This window comes from Gobio gobio, assembly GCF_949357685.1.
Source record: "Gobio gobio genome assembly, chromosome: 4".
Classification (NCBI taxonomy): Eukaryota; Metazoa; Chordata; class Actinopteri; order Cypriniformes; family Gobionidae; genus Gobio; species Gobio gobio.
In genome coordinates this window covers 16,842,603-16,864,865 of record NC_137100.1, presented here as the reverse complement: position 1 = coordinate 16,864,865, position 22,263 = coordinate 16,842,603, and the positions used below count along the sequence as shown (strand labels likewise).

The following is a 22,263-nucleotide window of genomic DNA, read 5'->3' as shown; positions in this document are numbered from 1 at the left end:
GCATAGCTGAGGACCACCACGGTGGAGCAGGTGGAGCTGGTGACCACCACAGCAGAGCAGACGGGACTGAAGATCCCCATGGCATAGCTGAAGACCACCAGGGCAGGTCAGGCGGAATTGTTACAAAAAGCACAGAAAAGAAAGGGTTTGCCCTTAGGAGCCATGTAAAAATAGGCAGAGGGTTCAGTAATGGCCTCTGTTTCCATAACAGGGCAGGCAGGACATTCAGGAGTGATGTCTGAGACAAGGAAAGCAGAGTATTCAATTGCGGCCTCCTTGGCTGAGGCAAGGGAGCTTAGAACAACCACTCCAGCTGAGACAAAACAGGCAGGGAGTTCAGTAATGCCTATAACAAGGCAGGCAGGGCGTTCCAGGTCGAAGATCCTGTATTTAGGAACAATGAACTTGGAAGCGATGTGAGCATTGGACTTGAGATCACCATCATCCCACTCCTTTTCAAATTCAAGGCAGTAGGCACAGACCAACGACTTGAGAGTCTGATGAAACCTTTCCAGTGTGCCTTGACTTTCCGGGTGGTAAGCACTTGAGAAGCAGTGGGTGATGCTTCTCAGCCCAGGGACATAAAGACTGTCCCCGGGTTGGTTTACCTTAGGGAGTCCAAACAGTGAAAATAACTTAATGAGTGGTTTTGCAACAGCGGGTGTAGTGATTTTACGCATGGGTAGTTTCAGGAAAGTGCATTGAAGCACACATAATGGTCAATAAGAACTGGTTGTGGGCTTGCCTCGCTCAAAACAAGTTGAAGCAAAACTATATGGTTGGGAACCTTTTTCGGATTTCAGTTTTAGCTGATTTGAATTGTTTAAATTGCCAGCTGCCACGCTTTGCGCTATAGTATCAAAAAGCTCTACTCATTATTTACATTGTATATGGTCAAAAAGTTTTGGTTAAATTGGATTTTGGTGTATTTTCCGCCACTTTCTTTGTTTCCTGTTCATGCTTTGTTTCGAGCGGAACGGTAGTGACTAGTTGCCAAAGGGGGTTTTCCAGTTTGTGCTTTTGGGAATTTTGTGCGTAACTCTAGGGCGCATTATAAGCGGAAGCATGTGCGTGATTGGACACGGCTATTTCATATTTTTTTGGAACTCTTTTATATTGTTCTCACAGGAAATGCAGGTAAGTGTTTTATCTCGTGCACTGTGTTGTTTTATAGATAGTGGCCTTTGCTCCCCTGGTAGGCTGAAGAGGTGTTCCCCTTTGGGTTTCACCTATTTTTATTGTTTTAATAGTGTCGCAGGGAATTGTTGTTGCAGTTATTGTTAGCTGTGAAAGCAGTTATCTTGGAAGCACGTCAGTAGGAGCTTGTGTGGTTGTCTGTTGCAGATTGCCTCACAAACCTACTGGTTTTCAGTGCATAAGAACCCCCCGCAGAACCTGCATGAAGATTAGGGGTTGAGTTAGACAATCAAGGCAGACACAGCTACACTCTCAGAAAAAAAGATACAGTGGAGGTACAATTTTGTTCCTTGAAGAACAAAACGTATAACTGTACCTTGGTCCTTAGGGTACAATTAAACCATTGGCAGGCAAGTTCGGTCCTAGTGAGTTGCTGTCCTGCAGAGTTTGACTCCAACCCTGAAAGACATCTATAGAAGCTCTTATTGAGAATTAACAGAGGTTTAGATGTTGGTTTTATTGAAAATACTTGGTCAACATTGTGGTGATGAGTGTTTTCTTTAGTTGGGCAGTTTGACTCTGAGATTTGTATGCGAGTTTGGGGTTTTTGTTACAGTGTTAACAAAACACAAAATCTGTTCAAATCAAAAGAAATCATAAAAAAAATTGTCATGAAGAAAAATGGTTGACTAAACTCATCACTGACTAAAAATATCAATAAATAATATTCACCAAAAATACTTTCTTGTCACAGATCAGGCATTTTGAATTTTGATTTTTAAATACAATCCCTTTTCTCTAGGGAGAAAAAAGTTTAGACGCACTCAGATATCAAGAATCAGCATATGAATCTCAACAATGGTGACATACTTAATGCTGAAATGCATGCTGGGAGTCATGAGTTTTATAGTGTGGTGGCTTAGTAGGGTTGGAGCTAAACTCTCCAGCACATCAGCTCTTTAGGACCGAACTTGCCTACCCCTGACTTAGAGGTACAAAAATTTTGATTTTGGGCATGATTTTGAGCTGCGTAAATTTGAAATAGAAGAGACAGGAAGACATGAATCAGTCCGTCTTAGAGCAGTTGAGCAGTGAATTGGTTACGAAGGAGACAGATTTTGATGTTAATAAATGCATTAGTTTAATCCCGCCTTTGTTTCCCGTGTGTACTGTTACGCGTGCTATGGCTAAAGCTAATGTTTTAGAGTGCTAGAGGGTTGCTTTATGATAGATCCTGACATAGAGTCCAAGTTGTTCTCTGATAGTAGCCCTACCACACGGCGTCGACCTACTGCTTTTGATTCCACGGCGTCATATGAAGGAAGCACGCACAGTTTGATTACATCAAATAGAAATAGATAGATTTGTTACTATTTAAAACAACAACAATGAAAATATTCTAGATTTTTAAAATATTTTAAATGTAAAGGGGAAAACAAAACACTAAACATGGTTAAAATATGTATCTGATTTTTGCATACCAAAAAAGGCATAGAATAACAGAAAGCTCACAGAAAAAACCATACATTGACTAAAACATAATCATTTATAAATATTTAATTGGTTCTCTCTTGTTTTTGCATGTTTTCATAAATAATTTTTTCCTTGGCTAGACATAACTTTTGGCCACTATTGTGTATTATGTAATTCTTTGCTATCAGCATAGATACTTTCATATTTATTTTACATTGATTAGGGTGATTAAGAATTGTATTTATTAAAGGGGTGGTAAAACACATTGTTTTGAAGGCTTGACTGTGTTTGTGGGCTGCACTGTAACGTGTTCATGCTTCGTTTAAAAAAAAAATTGCCTTATTTTTCATATATTTGACCTTTATTCTACACTGCTCTGTCCCTCCTTGTAAAACGGTCTGATGCTTTCCGGGTTGTATGAAGCCAGTCCCTCAAAAATACGCGATGGGCTCTGATTGGTTAGCTGGCCCAGTGTGTTCTGATTCGCTAAACGCCTAGTGCACGTTTGTCGGAAACGTCACGCCCCTTACCGGTAGACTGTGCTTTGGTCAGTATAAGAAACAACGGCGTCAATAAAACCATATGAGCCCGAATCAGACCCAGAACATTTGAGTGAAGATGATCGAGCAGAACCTGTTCAGTCCTCGAGAGTAAAGACTGCGGATCTATAATGATCGCTACTGAATGGCACTTTAACTTTTGTATTTTTAGAACGATTATAGCCAAATATCTGTTGCAAGAACTAACCCAAAACGAACACTAAGCACTGGCTTTAACTAGTAAGTTAGCCAAATCACACACAGAATTATGTTTAGCATGCCTGTAGATAAACAATACATAAAAGCTCTAATCAAAGAATCATTTACACTAATGTCAGGTTCGCTGTTGAGATTTTAACGTTAGTGTTTGTAACGTTAGGTGTTCGTCGGATAACGTTAAGTATGAATGAGCATTTAACAGACTGGTTTGCAGAACAGCGTTGTCATCTGTTTACTTCCTTGCTACAACCTATTACAGGAAAACGCATCGATGAAAAATAAATCAGACTTACAGGTTGTGGCCCGTGAACAGCTTCTGTTTGTAAATCCAGCTTTCAGGACAAGCCGTTGTGCATATCCTGTATTGAACTCGCGAAGTTTGTGGAAGTTTGTGTTGTCCTCCGTGAAATGTGCAGCGCGCGAGTCGTGCATCCACGCACCGGCAGTGTTTTTTTCACGCAGCTGATGTTGTGCAAATCTGGCATTGAAATCGCGAAGACGGTGGATGTTTTCCTCTGTTAGATGTGCTGCAGGGAGCCCTGCGCGCGCCTGATTCCCCGCTGACTCAAACACACGTGCATATAACATGTTGTATGTTAAACGCTCTGCAACGCACCCCCGTCCCAAGGAAGGCTGAACAGAGCAAGTACCCCAGACCTGCAATCCGGATGAAAATAACAGCGTTTCCTTGGCATCGCGGCAACAACACTCCAGCCTAACTAACTTATACCACAACAGCGCCGCGATAAAAAATGGCCTCACCCCCCCTTATTTAATATTCTCGGAGGAGGGGTTTATGTAAATATTGAGCCTGTTGATGTCACCAACCCTGGAGGAATGTGTGTAGTCGCCTACTGGCCGTTTGCTGTAGTTCTTAGAAACTGATTTCTTTAAAAGCAAATATCTCCCTTTGCTTTAAACTTTGAACGTTGTAACTTTGCAGATGTTGTTTATGCTCAAGCAGCAACATTACACGTTAGCTAAAGATAGAATAGTGAAATCGTGGTTTACCACCCCTTTAACAGCATTAGGAAGTGCAACAGTGTTTTACACTTTTTTTTGGTCTTCTTTGAATTTAGTTTTTCAGCCCTATACGAGATATTATTTCTTCCTGCACAACAGAACATACATGGACACCTGCAACCTGAAGAATGTGAACAACAGTGAGATGACATATGGCACAGCCCAAGCTTATTTCAGTGAAGGAAGTGAGTCCAAATATTCATTAAACTACTAATAGAACTGCTAATACATTTCCAACCTGATATATATTGGTTTGTGCTGGGAGTGTAGTTTATTGATCTGTAGCCTATATCTGTGCTTTTCGCTAGCAAAACATCCCTATTAAGCTGATTGACAAAGGACGTTGTGCTGGTTAAGCTAGTTAAGAAACTAAAATCTAAAAAGCTAAATTGTTTATTTGAATAGCATTTATTTGTAGTTAAAATGCTTATGTGCTACCGAAATATGTGCAAGCTTAAAATTAAGGTAAAACGCTGAAAATATAGCATATACTGTCAGAATAGTTACACTTTTTTAAAGGTGTCATTGTTACAGTGTAATTATATATTTAAGTATTAAGCAATATTAATTAAAAACATGTACTTACTATAGGGTTAGGGTTTGAGGTTTAGTTGCATGCAATTATGCAAAATGTACTGTTGTTACTATGGTAAGTACATGTAAAATATGTAACAAGGACACTGTAAAATAAAGTGTTTATTTATATCTGACTGAATTGAAGCACTTTTGGGCTTTGCAGGTCCTATTAGTGCTCCCAGGAATGTGAGCATTTTGAATATTACCCAGCATTCCTCAGTGATCACGTGGAGTCCCGTGTCTGAGGAAGACTTACGTGGATTCTTATTAGGCTACAAGATCTACTACACAGAGGACTATAATGAAATATGTGAGTAGAAGTCAGCTTTATATATTTCAACATCATAAAATGCTTATCAGAGATTCTTGAGAACTGGGACAAAGCATGACAGGCTTGTTGAGAAATTCTTCATTTTATGTGATTCATTTTCTCAACTGTATACCAGGAAACCTGCGCTGTGTCAGGTGGCATGTAACTGTTTAATTAGTTATTTAAAATGTTTTATTATAAAGTTAGTTAAAAACAAATTTGTTCAGTTTACTTAATTCAATTGTGCAAACTCGTGGCCTTAATTCAATTAAGTAAATATTACTTAATTGCATTAAGCTGTTCTTACTTAAAAGTTTAAGTTTTGTCAACTTAATTCTATCTGTGATCTGAGGAAGTGTACTCCCAGAGTGCATTGCGGCAGTGAAATTCAATTTGGCCAACTGAAAAATGTAAATGTGATCGGTCACTAGAACATTTTCAATTGGAGACCTGATTTTTTTTTTTACAGTGTAGAATAACCCCAATAACGACAGCAAATAAAATTGTAAAGGTCTTATTAATAAAAAAAAAAAAAATAATTAAAAAAATCCTTGTTACCATTGTTGTGTTTTGCATGCTGAATGTGGAAGTCTGTGTGACTCACTCAAGCAGTTGCTATTGTCACAAATATAGAGGGATTTTATCAACCCAATTAAAAGGTTATGCCATAAATATTAGCAAAACATTTTTAAAGGGTCATTACTTGAAATTAAATATAGTTAATTCACATCTATTATATATACAGTATATATATATATATATATATATATATATATATATATATATATATATATATATATATATATATATATATATATATATATATATATATATATATATATATATATATATATATATATATATAAATAAAATGTATTACTTCCCTTCTTTTGAAATCAGGTATCTATGATTTCTTGTTGCATCGCTGCATTAATAGGAAGATAATTTCAATAATATGAATGAAGTTGCCCAACCAAAGGGAACACTAATCACAATTATGGTGAGAAAGTGGAGGAAATGAGTGAAATTAGTTTTTGCCCTGCCTCAAAAACACTTTGCCTGCCCGCTTGTTTTTTTTAAAAAAATTTTTTGTGGTACTCAAACCAGTCAAGTAATGTTTACTTGGGTTTAAGGTCTAAGTAATGAAGGCATAGCATGCAAATAGTTCAGATTACTAAATAGTTTCAACAAATTATTGGACATTAAGTAAAGTTTACTTAAAAGTCTTAATAAGAACAACTTTTGGATTTTACAGTAGATTTAAAATTATAAGTGTAAAGTTTATTAAAAGATTTAATTAAGTTTCATACATTTAATTTCAACAGCGCTCTAAAACACCATATTTCTTGAAATTTCTAGAATTATTTCAAGAAAAGACAAATCAGATCTGGCAATGGTCTTATGACATTATGCATTATATTAATATATGGATTTTAATAGTTGTCTGGAAAATACATTATGGATGAAAACTGGTCAAAATGTTACACATTCTCCGAGTCCCAAGTGTCAGGATTCAGCACCTAGTTCATTTTTTCTAAGACACACAAAAGAAGATTTTTTTCGTAAACTGTTTGGGTATGTACAATTGTAGTTCGGTTCACTTAGTTCATTTGGTCCAGGTCAGGACTCTGTGCAGGCCAGTCAAGTGCAGCACCACTGCATCCGACGCTTTGCATTGTACTTGGTGATGTAAGGCTTGGATGCAGCTGCTCGGCCATTGAAACCCATTCCATGAAGCTCTCTATGCACCATTCCTGAGCTAATCTGAAGGCCACACGAAGTTTGGAGGTCTGTAGCTATTGACTCTGCAGAAAGTCAGCGACTTCTGCTCACTGTGCGCCACAGCATGCGCTGACCCCGCTCAGTGATTTTAGTTTGCCGACCACTTCATGGCTGAGTTGCTGTTGTTCCCAATTGCTTCCACTTTGTTATAATACCACTAACAGTTGACCGTGGAATGTTTAATAGGAAATTTCATGAATGGACTTATTGCGCAAGTGGCAACCAATCATGGTACCACACTTGAATTCACTTGAGTTCCTGAGAGCGACCCATTCTTTCACATATGTTTGTAGAAGCAGTCTGCATGTCTAGGTGCTTGATTAATACACCTGTGGCCATAGAAGTTATTGGAACACCTGAATTCAATGATTTGGAGGGGGTGTCCCAATGCTTTTGGCAAAACAGTGTATGATGGTATTTTGACCAGCTAAGAACTCTATGCTTATAAAATATGCAGTCAAAACAGCAGGAATCCCTCCATCACACACAAAGATCTGCTGCGAGGAGATGGGGTTCTGATGCCTGTACCGAACTGTGATTGGCAGCATTGTGACTACGAGAAAAACATTTCTAGGGTCACATCTTGTTACATCATGTCCTGTTTTTGGTTTGTTTACATGTCTTTGGTCCGCGTTTATATTTCATTCAAACCGGACCAGAGTTTGTTTGTTAGCAGAGCAAGACCCATCTTTTAAGCGGTATCTGTCTGCTTGTTTGGTTCTCGCCAGGGTTCGGATGGCAGCATTCACACTTATTCAAATGATGCACACTAAACAAAGCAATCGCACCAGTGTTCGTTTTAATTTAACCAAACATGCCAAGTGTGAACACACCATGAACTTCGGTTTCGCTTGAAGTATATTGAGGCTTTTAGTCCATGCTTTCAGAGAGTTTCAAGTGCTAGGGCAAAAAGAAATTAAAATGAATGAAATTAATGTCAAATGAATGAAACCTTTTTTGCCCCAGTTCTCAAGAATCAGCGAAATGCTCGATAATACGGTTATAAATGTGATTTTTTTTTTTTATTTGGGCTGTTTTCTATTAAATCTGACATTTACAGCCTTTAAAGTGGATCCCAGCATAAACTGTTTTGAGCTGCTGAATCTTGAAAGCAACAGTGCGTATCACGTGCAGCTCTCTGCATTTACAGCGGCTGGAGAAGGAGAGCGCAGTGATTTCAAACACTTTGTCACAAACCCACCGGGTAAATTCATATTTCTCACAAAATGCTGGTGTCTGTCATTGCTGTTCGAAGTTTACCTGCCTTACAGCTGTTCATGATACGCAGTAAATGTGTCTGAGAATGTGTCTGTCTGTCAGGAGGTTTGTTTTCTAATTACATGGATTAAAAAAAGTCACATATGTATTGAGAAAATGGTTTATTCTTACAGAATTCACAGCTTTGAGCAGCATTATAGCTGCGGTGATTGTGGGAATAATAATATTTTTACTAGCGGTTCACATCAGCTGTCGGCTTCTGCACAGGTAAAGACACATGCATTTCACTTTCCGAAAGACTGGCAATATATAACCAATAACTAATGTAGTACTCAATGTGCATTTTTACAGAGCCAAGAAACTGATGTGGCCGAGTATACCAAATCCTGAGAATAGCAATGCTGTTCAGAAAATTGAAATTGGCTATGAATTGGTAAGCAAGAGACAATATAATGATGAAACAATACTTTTTGATAAGGATATACAAAATTGTATTCACGTTGTTTCATGGTTTTGAAGAACTTTTATAAAAGAAAAGTTTAATGGTGTAACCATAAAGAAAACAGTAATAACATATTTCCTTTTATACACATTGAATGCATGTGAGTGAACAGATCTAATGATTACTTTCAAGAAAGGTTTTACGATTCCTTTTCAAAAACTCAAAAAAGTAATAGTTTATTATATCATAAAATTAACCTTTTCATAAAATGTGCAAACGGTGCTGTGAAGCAGTTTTGTTAAAATATTTTTCTAAGAAATAATACTTGAGGAAAAATTTCATTCAAGTTTTATGCTCACCAAGGCTGCATTTATTTGGTCAAAAATACAGTAAAACCAGCAATATTTTGAAATATTAAAATAAAATAACAGTTTTCTATTTAATATTTGTATTGTATATTTATGTGATGGCAAAGTTGAATTTTCAGCACCCGTTACTCCAGTCTTCAGTATCACATGATCCTTCAGAAATGATTGAAATACATATTTATTAGGAATCATTTATTTTGTTTTAGCAATGTTGAAAAGATTTGTGATGCTTAATAGTTTTGTGGAACCTGTGAAAGTTTAAAAGAACAGTGTTTATTTGAAATAGGGTTGTTGTTTTTTTTGGTAACAGTGTTAGATTTTACTGTCACTTTTGAACAAATGAATGTATCATTTCAAGTTCAAGTTCCGTTTATTTATATAGCACTTATAAAACAGCCACACAACTGACCAAAGTGCTGTACAATGGATCAGAATAAAGAAAAATATAAGCGATAAACACCGCAAATTTTTTTCTGAATTCATTTCTAAATTTCTGAATAAATGTATCAATTTTGTTTAAAAAAAAAATCTTACTGACCCTAAGACCCTAGCCAGCAGCCATATCACCCTGTATCCAGAGACTGGTTTCCCACTGAAGCTAAGCAGGGCTGAGCCTGGTTAGTACCTGGATGGGAGACCAAATTGGGAAAACTAGGTAGCTGCTGGTAGAGGTGTTAGTGAGGCCAACAGGGGGTGCTCACCCTGTGGTCTGTGTGGGTCCTAACGCCCCAGTATAGTGATGGGGACACTATACTGTAACAAGCACCGTCCTTCGGATGAGACGTTAAACCGAGGTCCTGACTCTCTGTGGTCATTAAAAATCCCAGGATGTCCTTCGATAAATAGTAGGGGTGTAACCCCGGCATCCTGGCCAAAAAAACTGTGCCCATTGGCCCCTGTCCATCATGGCCTCCTAATCATCCCCATATATATATATACGATTGGTATCATCCCTGTCTCCTCTCCACCAATCAGCTGGTGTGTGGTGGGCGTACTGGCGCAATATGGCTGCCGTCGCATCATCCAGGTGGATGCTGCACATTGGTGGTGGTTGAGGAGATTCCCCCTTCTATGTAAAAGCGCTTTGAGTGAGTGCCTAGAAAAGCGCTATATAAATGTAATTAATTATTATTATTATTAAGATTTTCAAAAGTAGTATATGAATTGCATTTTTTAATACATAGATTACCATTAATCATAATGCATTATCATGTTCCTATGTTATTTATATGAAACTGTTACAATGGTACCATGTCTAAAAAGCCATGGACACACCATGGAACTTTTCTGTAAGTTGAGATCTTTTATGACTACTAAAATGTTCTGCAGGGTATCCTGGAGCCAATGAACAGACAGAGGTTAGAGGAGAGTGAAGGATGTGATTCCAGTACAGTGTATGTCGTTGAGCGCAAAAGGGAGGTGACTCCTCTCAGCAGCCCTCACATTTTTAAGGCTGGTGTGAAGTCCACTTTCCTCCTCCTCAGTGAAGATGAGGACAGCCCATTCATCCTGGAGGAGATCACACCCCCAGACACCCCGACTCAAGTCCCCCCCAGAGACTTGCCTATGGACTTCGGTAAGACAGACTCCACTTCGAGCACTTCTGTTGTCAATGACATTACAAACTTAGAAAGCAAAGACTCTGGAGAGACCGTCTCCAACATGACACGATCGGACTTCATCCCAGCATCCCAACCAGCTGTTGTTTTCATGAGTGATTACACCACCATGGAGATTTTCCAGCAGGTCACTATGAGTGGGATTCAGGGTCCATCCATCCAAACAGCGAAAGCAGAATTTGTTCCTGTACATCCAGGGCAGGATTACATTCGGCAGTCCTATTTTGCAAGTAACCGACAGTCTAATAACCCATCAGGGGCATGTAATGGTGCTGAAGTTTTGAGCCCAGAAATCACAGTGCTCTGAAATGCTTTTATCCAGTGATTTACAGAAGTTACAAAGACAATCACTCTGGAGCAACCCGAGGTTAGGAGCCTTGTTTAAGGGCATCAACGTTCATTGTCCTGTTTCCGACTGAGTTTTAGCCATTACTCAACACCTCCCATTAAAGATGGAATAAATCACTTTTTCATGGCAGTGAATTCTGACAAGACTCTTACATCAATGACACAGCCCTATAGCTGTACCTCAAAGGGACGTTCCATCGAAGGCTAGGTTCACACTGTCAGTACAAATCCACTTATTTGTGTATTGGATTGGAGTTTGATCTGGAGTTTGATATGACTGAATCTAGATTACGTAATCAGATTATATTACTTTTTAAAATTCTTATGATACTACAGTTACTTTTTTATTGATTACACGTTTACATATTTACATAATTTATTGATTCTCCCTAAAAATATTTCCTTTCTACAAAATTCCAGTTTTGAGGAATTGAACACAGGCCAGCCACTAGTCAGCTGGCTGTAATTACACACAAAATTGAGAGGTCTCACAGCATAAACAAATAAAATATTTGATCATTTTTAGTAAGTGTTTTATTTTGATTGGATTTTAAAATGATTTATTTTAATTTAAAAAATATTAAATTTAATTAGCTTTTTTTTATGATTATTTTTTTAATCAGCTTACAAACCCCCTGCAGTTCCTCACACACCCCAGTTTGGAAAACCCTGATATTTAATACTTTTCACATTGTTGATAAAGAATGGAATACATGTTCTTTCTCTTTGTATTTTTATAATTATATGGAACAAGATTATCCTATTCAAATCAATGTGATAAACGTGTTAGGTAAAAAAAATCTAAAAGTAATCAGATGATATTACCTAAAATGTGACCCTGGACCACAAAACAGTCATAAGGGTTTTTTATTTTATTTTTTTATTGAGATTTATACATCATATAAAGTTGAATAAATATGCTTTCCATTGATGTATGGTTTGTTAGGATAGGACAATATTTGGAAAATCTGGAATCTGTGGGTGCAAAAAAAAAAATATTGAGAAAATCGCTAATATTTAAAGGCTTAGTTCACCCCAAAATTAAAATGTTGCAATTTATTACTCACTCTCATGCCGTTCCACACCTGTAAGACCTTCGGAACACAAGTTAAGATATTTTTGTTGAAATCCGATGGCTCAGTGAGGCCTGCATAGCCAGCAATGACATTTCCTTTCTCAAGATCCATTAATGTACTAAAAACATATTTAAATCAGTTCATGTGAGTAGAGTGGTTCAATATTAAAGCGACAAAAATATTTTTGGTGCGCCAAACAATTGTGAGTTAAAAAGTCGCAATTACCTTAAAATAGAACAAACTACAGAACCTCTGTTATTTTCATTTATTTCAATCATTTGATATTTCTGTTACATTTTAAAACTTTAATCTCAATATAATTTATGCAATTATAATAAACTGTGTAAATCCATAAATAAAATCCATCTTTTCCAGTCAGTCTCAATAAAATAAATTTTTGTATTATACTTAATGCAGCTCAGACGTCTGAGCTGCATTAAGTATAATCCAAAGATGGATTTTATTAAGACTGACTTCACTTTATTGGTAACAATAGCCATACAGTGTCATTGTATTATGATTGAATTTATTGATTAAATTTAAGACGGGCATAAGAGGACACATATCAATTCAAGTCAAGTCACTTTCATTTATATAATGTTTTCAAAGCAGTTTTACAGTGATAATAGGAAATTAACGTGAGAGAGATTGTTTTGGCTGTACATCACCTCTAGAAAAAAGTTATTGTCCAGCTAAAGTAAGTTTAAATCATTAGTTACACAACACTATTTTGGATCCGGGCCATATCCAGATCAGATGGTGGACCTGGAATGTGTAAAAATAGATGCATTTTTAGTCTAGATTTGAAATGACAAGAGTGTCTGTTCCCCGAACAATACTAGGAAGTGTACTGTTTCAGAGTTTAGATGCTAAATATAAAAAGGATCAACCGCCTGCAGATATGACTATACATTTAAAAATACTGTTCTCTGGATCTATTGCTCAATGTTATTTCAGGGTCTTGATCTTCTCTCACCTGAGAGTGCACATCCTGCATTTTATTGTATTATAATGACTATTTAATATTACTGCTAAAATCTGACTAGGCTAGGCATTAAAGCATATAGGCATATTAATTGTTCTAGGAACATCAAAACATATTCAAATCTTTGTGTACATTAAACACACTACTAAAACGGCGTTTTACCATCTCAAGAACATCTCTAGACTCCGACCATGCCTCTCCGACTCTGTAGCTGAGACCCTTATCCACTCCTTCATCACCTCCAGACTTGATTACTGTAATGGTATCCTGTTTGGTCTGCCCAGCAAAGCTACTGACAGACTCCAGTATGTACAGAACTCTGCGGCTAGGATGCTAACCTACACAAAACTCCGTTCTCACATTAGTCCAATCCTAAAGAAGCTTCATTGGCTGCCAGTTAAATCACGGATCAAATATAAATTCCTACTACTGACGTACAAATCTCTACATGGACTTGCACCTCAGTATCTGACGGATCTACTCCATCCGTACTGTCAAGCTCGGTCCCTGCGGTCCTCAGACAAGGACCTGCTCACTGTCCCTAAGTCCAGGCTACGGATATTTGGCGATAGAGCTTTCTGTGTGGGTGCACCATCACTCTGGAACAAGCTTCCTCATGCCATCCGCTCTTTAGCAACCTTTAAAAACCAGCTTAAAACACACCTCTTCACTGAGGCCTATGGGCCATAGATGCTCTGGTTTCTCTCCTTCTTATCCTTACTCCCCCCCCCCCCCTCCTTGTCCATCCCTTCCCTTGCTATTTGTTAAGCGTCCTTGGGTCTTGTGAAAGGCGCTATATAAATTAAAGTTATTATTATTATTATTATTATTTTGTGCTAGTCCATAATAATGTTCGACTTGAGGTCATTTGTAGCGTAGTTAGGGCCCAAACATAAACTCAAGCCCAAAGGTCCCCAGGCCCCTAAGTCTGTCTGAAATCAGTTTTGCGTATACCTTCGTGCGCAAACGCTGCCTGCAATGTCATTGCCTGATAAGTTTTCAGACGCAGCCAACGTGTAGCCGCAGTGCTAAATTACTACGTCTTATGAAGCAGCAGCAGAAATGTAGTGGCTTCATTTCCTGCTGCCGTCTCCGTCAGTTTAAAAATTCAGAGAGGTGTACACCACGCTGACTAGCAGTAGTCTATATATTATATTTTCCAACTCAACGTGCACCTCACAGCAACACAACCCTGTTTCGGCAACGACTTGTAGCATGTTTTCTGACATATTTAGGTTTTACGTGGCGTGAGAAAGTGACATAAGCAGAAAAGCTATACGGAAACCATACAGAGCAAATGAATGGGGCCTGAAAGTGTGAAACTTCAAAAATAGCAAAACGCACCATAAAACCAGTTCATATTGCAGTAGCTACATGTGCATTATATTTTAAGTGTTCTGAAGCTATATGATTGCTTTTTTTTAAGAAACAGTTAATAAAAAATAAACTTTCCCTCCACAATACCTCTCAAATCCTGTGTTTGTAGATGCGTTATTCAAACATTGGACCTTGTTTTAAACACCAGCGATGTGTATTTTCAGCGATTAAAGTTGCAATGTAAAGGAAGCGGCAATAGTTCTACACTATTTTTTTTCTTCAAAATTACAAAAAAAAAAGGTTCATAGTCTTACCTTAAGGCACGTATTTTTTACTCTTAGGTACTAATATGCACCTTTTAGAAGTAAAAAAGGTACAAATATGTCATTTTAAGGGTACTGCCCCAGTGACAAGCTGTTGCACCCCTGAAGGTACAATTTTGACACCCTTTTTCTCTGTGTACTGTATTGTGACGCATCATAGTGTAGCTATACAGTATAGATTGTATTTCCATTTCATGCCAACGTTTAGTCTGTTTCTCACACAAAACTATTACAAGACTTGCAATTTAGCATACAAGTCATTTGGACCACTTTAATGCCACCTTTTAGTGCGTAAAAACCTGTTCTCATTTACTTTCACTGTATAATAAACATATTTTTACAATTTATAATTTTTTTTAGCATTCAAGTTTTTCATGTTTTACATACTTACAACTAGGAATCTGGCATGTCACAGGAGTTTTACATGCGCAAGAACCACTCGCATGGTCTTCACACAATGTAAAGAGTTGCACATTTAGAAAAACATACTTCAGTAATATAGATAAATTGAAGTATACCCTCTTTAATGTCAATGTTATGTTAGGGAAAATCTTTTATACATGTATCTCTAAACACAGAAACACACCGCTCACAAATCAATCAATTGAAAAGTCACTTTGTTCTTATTCATATTAGTTCTGCTGCTAACAAGTACTGTATATAATTCTATATACCCACTTACAAAATTAGACTTAACAAAAAGACTTAATATAAAAAATAAATAATATTCAGAAGCTTTAAATTGTAGTTAATGAGACAGCAGTCCCTGCTAATAATTTTACTGTGCTCATCAATAGGTAAAGGCTTCTTAGAAAACCTATTAAAACATCTGAATATGCCACACAACAATACTTGTATGAAGAGATTTCTCAAGGTCTCTGTATACACTGGTTCAAACAAAATACTGTTAAAAATAAAGATAAAACTATGCATTTTACATGAGCTTTGCTAGATAAATAACCCCTTTTGACTTGATTTACTCAAGTTGTTAAATATTCTGTTGCCACAGTCTCTGTCTAGGCACTTTCAACATGCACTGTGCTTCTACACAGTTCACTGGAGTGTTATTCTACACATGTAATAATTGCATGTTTGTGTTTTTTACTTTAGTAAATAGAAATGATAGGAAAGACCAGGTAGAGAGGGTGAATCTTCAGGTACCACAAAATCAACTTCTGACATTATTTTCATGACAATTAATCAACCAACCCCCTTTCTATATCCTGTGATACTTTTTTCAGCTTTCATTGATGAATAAAAAGAACAGCATTTATTCAAAATAGAGATATTTTCTAAGAAGATGAATCTTTACCATCACTTTTTATGAATTTAACACATGAATAAAAGTATTTCTTCTATTGACTTCTACTTTATATTGGAACAACAGATTTCTATTTTAAATAAATGCTGTTTTTTTTTTTACTTTTTCTTTCTTTTTTATAATTTATTAATAAATCAGCATATTAGAATGATTTCTGAAGGGTCATGTGACAGAAGATTGGCGTAATGGCTGATGAAAATTCAGCTTTGAAAATAAAAAAATTTAATTATATTTTAAAGTGTATTAAAATAGAAAACCATTATTTTAAATTGTAATAATATTTCACAATTTTTCTGTATTTTTGATCAAATAGATGCAGGCTTGATGAGCATAACATTAAAAATAGTGATGTTTCCAAACTTTTGACCGGTACTATATACAACTATATTATAAATATATGTTTTTTTAATTAAACAAAAATTTGTTTTTACATTATAGCAATGAATTAGAATTGTGGGGAATTTGGGCTTAAATGTCATGAAAATAATCACAAGTAAACATCCTAAAAATAGGCTTCATTGTCTTTATGCAAAATACATTATTTAGATTTTGAGGTAAAACATGACTTTTTTGAGATGCACACTAATAATAATGGCTTTGTTTTAGTAAGATGGATCAAAAATAAGCATAAAATTATATCTTTCCACAAGAGTGTAAACACAAAGAGACATGCAAAAGAAAACAAATGCAAAACGGATTAAAAAAGTGACCTGAATACAAGCACCTCCGTTCTATACCGCATCTTTCCGCAAAGTCTAGATCTATCCAAAACTTTACATTTTCATCCATATGAATATCATATGACAGGTAGCATATTCACAGCAGTAGAAAATGTTTTCAAAAGCCTACAATCACACAGCAATGGACACAAGAGAAAGCACTTTAAAAAGCGAGACCGTTGTTACAGTATGATACACGATGCTGTGCTCTCCAGACACATCATCACTGTACTTGGCATTATGGGTACATGTGGATCACTCAGCTGCAGAGAGATCATCCTCCTCAGCGTAAGTGCTCATGTAGCTGCCGTTGAGATGAGCTTGAGGAGATCTGTCGTCACTACCCAAAGAGCCCGACCCATCCACGTCACTGTCATACTCCTGGTCCACCTGCTCGTAGCTCCTTTCCATCTGCAAAATCAAACCATGACTCAGAAAAGAGCAAACAACACTTTCCATTCAGTAAATCTGACTGAAACCAGAAAGTCTCCTCAAAAGGCATCTGTAATAATCGCGTTGCACATTATAACCAATCACACGCTCTTACTCACTGAAATCTGCACTCTCATCATAAACAACAAAGCAGAGATGTACGTGCGATTTACGTAGGAGATTCATTCGTCATAAAGTGTTTGAGTGATTTTGTTCTATTTCAGCAGCGAAAATAGTTTCAAACAAAGATCACAGCAGAACCATAGCGCATCTGATGTGACTGGCATAAAGTTGGCTTGACGGTGAATTTAGGGACCGTCTTTATAGTTACATACGACATTGGTATACACGTTTCTACACGTTGACTTACTGTCATAAAACCAACTGTAAAGTGTTCATCTAGGTGTCAGGTATGAGGCACACCTTGATATTTAATAAAATACATATACATATTCTCATTTGAGTTGTTATTTTATTTCACTAGGCTACTGTATGGGCTCATACACACAAAATATGCTAGATTTAAGTATGTCATAGCTGATAGAACACATGAGAATATTGCTTGAAAATAAATTATATTTACACCAAAAACTCTTATTTTTTTCAGAAAAGCCATTTTGTGGGACTTTAGCTTATTCAACGTATCCCCCAGAGTTAAGCCCGGGGTATACTTCACTTTCCGCGCCCGGACGCATCACACGCGCAGCCCTGTCCGCGCGTCTTTCAAAGATGCGCGCGGATGATCGCGTTAAGCCTTGTTTATACTCGACGCGTCCGCAAGAGTGCGAGGGTGCTCGCGGCAAAAATGAGGTGTTTGGTTCCTTAACACCAAACTCACTCATCCATGTCTTTATGGACCTTGCTTTGTGCACTGGTGCGCAGTCATGTTGGAACAGAAAGGGGCCATCCCCAAACTGTTCCCACAAAGTTGGGAGCATGAAATTGTCCAAAATGTCTTGGTATGCTGAAGCATCAAGAGTTCCTTTCACTGGATTTAAGCGGCCAAGCCCAACCCCTGAAAAACAACCCCACACCACAATCCCCCCTCCATCAAACTTTACACTTGGCACAATGCAGTCAGGCAAGTACCGTTCTCCTGGCAACCGCCAAAACCAGACTCGTTCATCGGATTGCCAGACAGAGAAGCATGATTCACGGCACGCTTTACACCACTGCATCCAACGCTTTTGAAGACTAAAAATTTTAGTTTATTGTGTTGTGTTAGGTTTTCCTGTATTATTATTTTTTATTAATATTCATAATCATTTATCTGTACATGTGTGCTGAGATGTGTATGTCGACTGTAGTACAGTAAGTCTATCCTATATAAGAAAAGGAATGTTTTCCACTGCATATATATCAAGGATGTCAGATTTCAGATAGGTTCTTCCTTAGAGGTATATAATGTCCAGTTTTAGTGTACTGCCAGAGAAGATAGCAGAAGACAGCAGCATAGGAAGACAGAGGGAGAGGGAGAGGAAGGATGGAGCAAGGGAGAGGGTAGAGGAACCGAGGAATGGAGAAACACATACAACTGGCGTGAGACTATAACTTTTCAATGTCTCTACTATGTCTGACATATAAAAATAATAAACGAGATCTCTTGGCACAATAACTGGTGTCTGGTCCCGTGATTCAACCATAACGGGGACAAAGCTTAATTTTTAAGTCTACACTTTGCATTGCACTTGGTGATGTAAGGCTTGGATGCAGCTGCTCAGCCATAGAAACCCATTCCATGAAGCTCTCTATGCACTGTTCTTGAGCTAATCTGAAGGCCACACAAAGTTTGGAGGTCAGTAGCTATTGACTCTGCAGAAAGTTGGCGACTTCTGTGCACTGTGTGCCTCAGCATGCACTAACCCCGTTCTGTGATTTTACGTGGCCTACCACTTCGTGGCTGAGTTGATGTTGTTCCCAAATGCTTCCACTTTGTTATAATACCACTAATAGTTGACCGTGGAACATTCAGTAGTGAGGAAATTCACTGAGCTCCTGAGAGCAAACCATTTTTTCACAAATGTTTGTAGAAGCAGTCTGCATGCCTAGGTGCTTGATTTTATACACCTATGGCCATGGAAGTGATTGGAACACCTGGAATACTTTTGGCAATATAGTGTATATTAGAATAAAACAGTTATTTTAAATTTTGATAATATTTCACAATATGACAGTTTTTACCGTATTTTCTGTCTTTTTTAAATTAACTATTAGCCAACACATATTTATTAAAATCACAATGCATATAAATCAATGCATCCAGAAATTATTACCCCCTAGGTATTACAAAAATATTTTTTGATGAAAAATAATTATTTTTGTTCTGCAATTGATGCATTGAATCTTTGTCAGACTGATTCTTTGATGTATTAATGAATCATTTCAGAAGTGTTTTCATCAGATGGCAAAAATAGAAATCATGTAAGAACGGTTCACACTTCAAAAATATGTCCCATTTAGAGGAAACAAAAGCTTTACGGTAAAAACAGTCATATTGATTGTTATCAGAGGCAGACAGGCGTGAAAAAGTGTTTAAAAGTCAATCTTTGAAAGGATCAGCTGTGATCCTCTGTTTCTTATCTATGAAAACTAGAGCAGCACACTGTGATACAGCTGAGCTACATGTTGTGCAAATTATTTAATCTGAACGTGCACAGTGAGCTCTTTGAGGTGTGTGGGGAGCAAGGAGTCCTGCATTATGAGCATTAGAATTTTCAAACATTACTAATGTGATTGCAAAAGCATCAACGCAAACTGGGTATTGATCCAGTGAGTTGAATCCAGAAGAAATTGACAGTGGTGTAAAGAATACACATTTGACATTAGCTATTCTCCCACGACCAAACCCACAACTATTTGATTACCACCACACTGTTTAACCGTTAGTTCATCAGCCTCCAGATATTAGTTGCATCTGTTAATGATGCAGTTTCACAACATGAATAAAGTGACTGTACTTCCATGGTGCTATAACAATACAAGTCACAAAGATTTTCTAGGAACAGCTCTGTAAAATGTGTTGGTGTTAATTTAACGTTAGTATTAAGGGCTTTAAGCTCTGCAACAATCAACAAATAAAAATGTACTCTGCTCGTGCTACATAAATGAAGGTCAATGAGCTACGTGTTTAAAATAAAAATCAGACATACCAGTGAGGGTTTAGGTTTATGGTCAGAATCCCTGCTTTTCCTCCAGGACGTTGAGCTCTCCATCCTTTCCCTGCTACTGTCCCTTCCTTTATCTCTCTTTTTATCTTTCTTGCCTCTGAAAATGGACAGGAGAAATTAAGATTTTAATAATAAACATGATAAAACAATAGTGTCAGACCCAAATTGTCACACGCAGTAAACCTTTTTGATGGTGATGGTGACCTGGCTCTCCGCTTTGGTGACCTGGATCGAGATCTACTTCTTTTCTTATGTCCTCTGTAAGATAAAGAAGGAATTGGCAATATCGTTAAAAACTTGGTCTTGTTTTCCAGTAACAATATCTAAACATCTTTCCTAAAAAATTTATACATTGATACAAAATTGTATTAAAGTTGTGTTAAAAGCAGACCGGACCGAGCACCAAAACTTGTAGCCAATTAGCAGTAAGGGGCATATACACTCATTAGGAGGGAGGTGCCTGTGTTGTATTATGTATCATAGCAACCAAACCATTCAGCCGCTGAACCATAAGGGCCGCTTTGAAGAAGCTCAAATATAAGACAGCTCTATATTGTATACCATTTTTGGTCACTATATAATTGAATGAAGAGGGTTTTTTTCTTTTTAAAATCTGAAAAATTTGAGAATGAGCAGGTGCTTTTTTTTTACTGTTGCTGTAAATCAAGTCTCGATTTTTGGTCGCATATGCTCCCGAAATTGAATCTGTGCGACCTCAAAATATATTTGGGAGCATTTGTGCGAGTGCAACGGATTGTTGAGGTGCGACCTGTTTTCATTTCTCTACAAAACGTTCGATATCACAAACCAATTAAACTTCATGTTTACGTTCTTAACTTTAAAGCAGATTTTAGGTTGGTTAATATCAGCCATCAATCATCAAATTTTTTCGTAAGTTGAATAGGGAAGGCGGTCTGGCGGAAGCTAGATATTTTACCTTATAAAGTTTAAAATATGGATATTTCTCTTACACAAACCCATCGATTCACTTCAGAAGGTCTTTATTAACCATCCGGAGCCGTGTGGATGGATGCACTTTTTGGGCTTCAAATTTTGGGCTGCCATTCATTAAAAAGCTGGGAAGAGCCAGGACATTGTTTTATATAACTCTGATTGTATCCGTCTGAAAGAAGAACGTCATATACACCTAGGATGGCTTGAGGGTGAGTGAATCATGGGCTAATTTTAATTTTTGGGTGAACCATCCCTTTAATAACCTGAACACAGGATTTACTCTTTTCCAACTGAAATTATCAATTATCATTATTTCCGTCCCTGCAACTTCCAGAACACACACAAGACATTAAATACATTCAGCCCAAGCAAAGTCTGGATATGGGCTTTATTAGTTTGTCATATACTAGTGATGGACCGATCATGATTTTACATGGCCGATTCCGATACCGTTTTTTTTTTTTCAAGATAACTGGCCGATTCCGATTTCCGATTTTTTTACTACCTTTTTTTACACAATAAAAGAATGAAAGCATACATGAACAAAATGTTTATTTGGTATTTAACAGTCTAAATTGGCTTTTGGCTAATGAAAACAAGTCCGCAATCTGAAATTAACGGGAAATTGAATTGGAAATGAAAAGGCTGAAAGGTGAAATTAAAGGCAACAACTGCATATTCTGCAATCCAAACAAAGATGTTACTTAAATCAGCATTTGTTTTTAAATTCAGTGTAAAAAAAAAAAATTCTTTACCAGTGAAATTAAATAAAACCAAAGTATATAATTGTTCCAAAATGTTTAGTGCAATGAAAAAAACTCAGATGCTACAGCAGGTGCTTTTTAAATCAAATTAAGTCAATGTAATTTTAAGGTAAAATAAAAATGATCATCCTATAGAACTGATAGTATTTCA

At 37.1% G+C, this 22,263-nt stretch overlaps 2 protein-coding genes across 5 annotated transcripts in view; one reads left to right on the top strand and one right to left on the bottom strand.

Moving 5' to 3' along the window:
• Positions 1–11,985, top strand: part of LOC307124853 (interleukin-6 receptor subunit beta) — a 30,519-nt gene extending 18,534 nt beyond the window's left edge. For both annotated transcript variants that reach the window (XM_079814313.1, XM_079814312.1), the window contains exons 11-16: positions 4,448–4,576; positions 5,131–5,277; positions 8,120–8,263; positions 8,451–8,544; positions 8,629–8,710; positions 10,417–11,985. In XM_079814313.1, coding sequence (XP_079670439.1) covers positions 4,448–4,576; positions 5,131–5,277; positions 8,120–8,263; positions 8,451–8,544; positions 8,629–8,710; positions 10,417–11,013 — 1,193 coding nt within the window. In that variant the 3' untranslated portion in view covers positions 11,014–11,985. The remainder of the gene's footprint in view (positions 1–4,447; positions 4,577–5,130; positions 5,278–8,119; positions 8,264–8,450; positions 8,545–8,628; positions 8,711–10,416) is intronic.
• Positions 11,986–15,262: 3,277 nt separating this feature from the next.
• srek1 (splicing regulatory glutamine/lysine-rich protein 1) overlaps positions 15,263–22,263 on the bottom strand; it is a 31,858-nt gene continuing 24,857 nt past the window's right edge. For all 3 annotated transcript variants that reach the window (XM_079814316.1, XM_079814314.1, XM_079814315.1), the window contains 3 exons: positions 20,578–20,652; positions 20,377–20,491; positions 15,263–17,206 (listed from right to left, as the gene is read on the bottom strand). In XM_079814316.1, the coding sequence (XP_079670442.1) occupies positions 17,051–17,206; positions 20,377–20,491; positions 20,578–20,652 (346 nt within the window). In that variant the 3' untranslated portion in view covers positions 15,263–17,050. The remainder of the gene's footprint in view (positions 17,207–20,376; positions 20,492–20,577; positions 20,653–22,263) is intronic.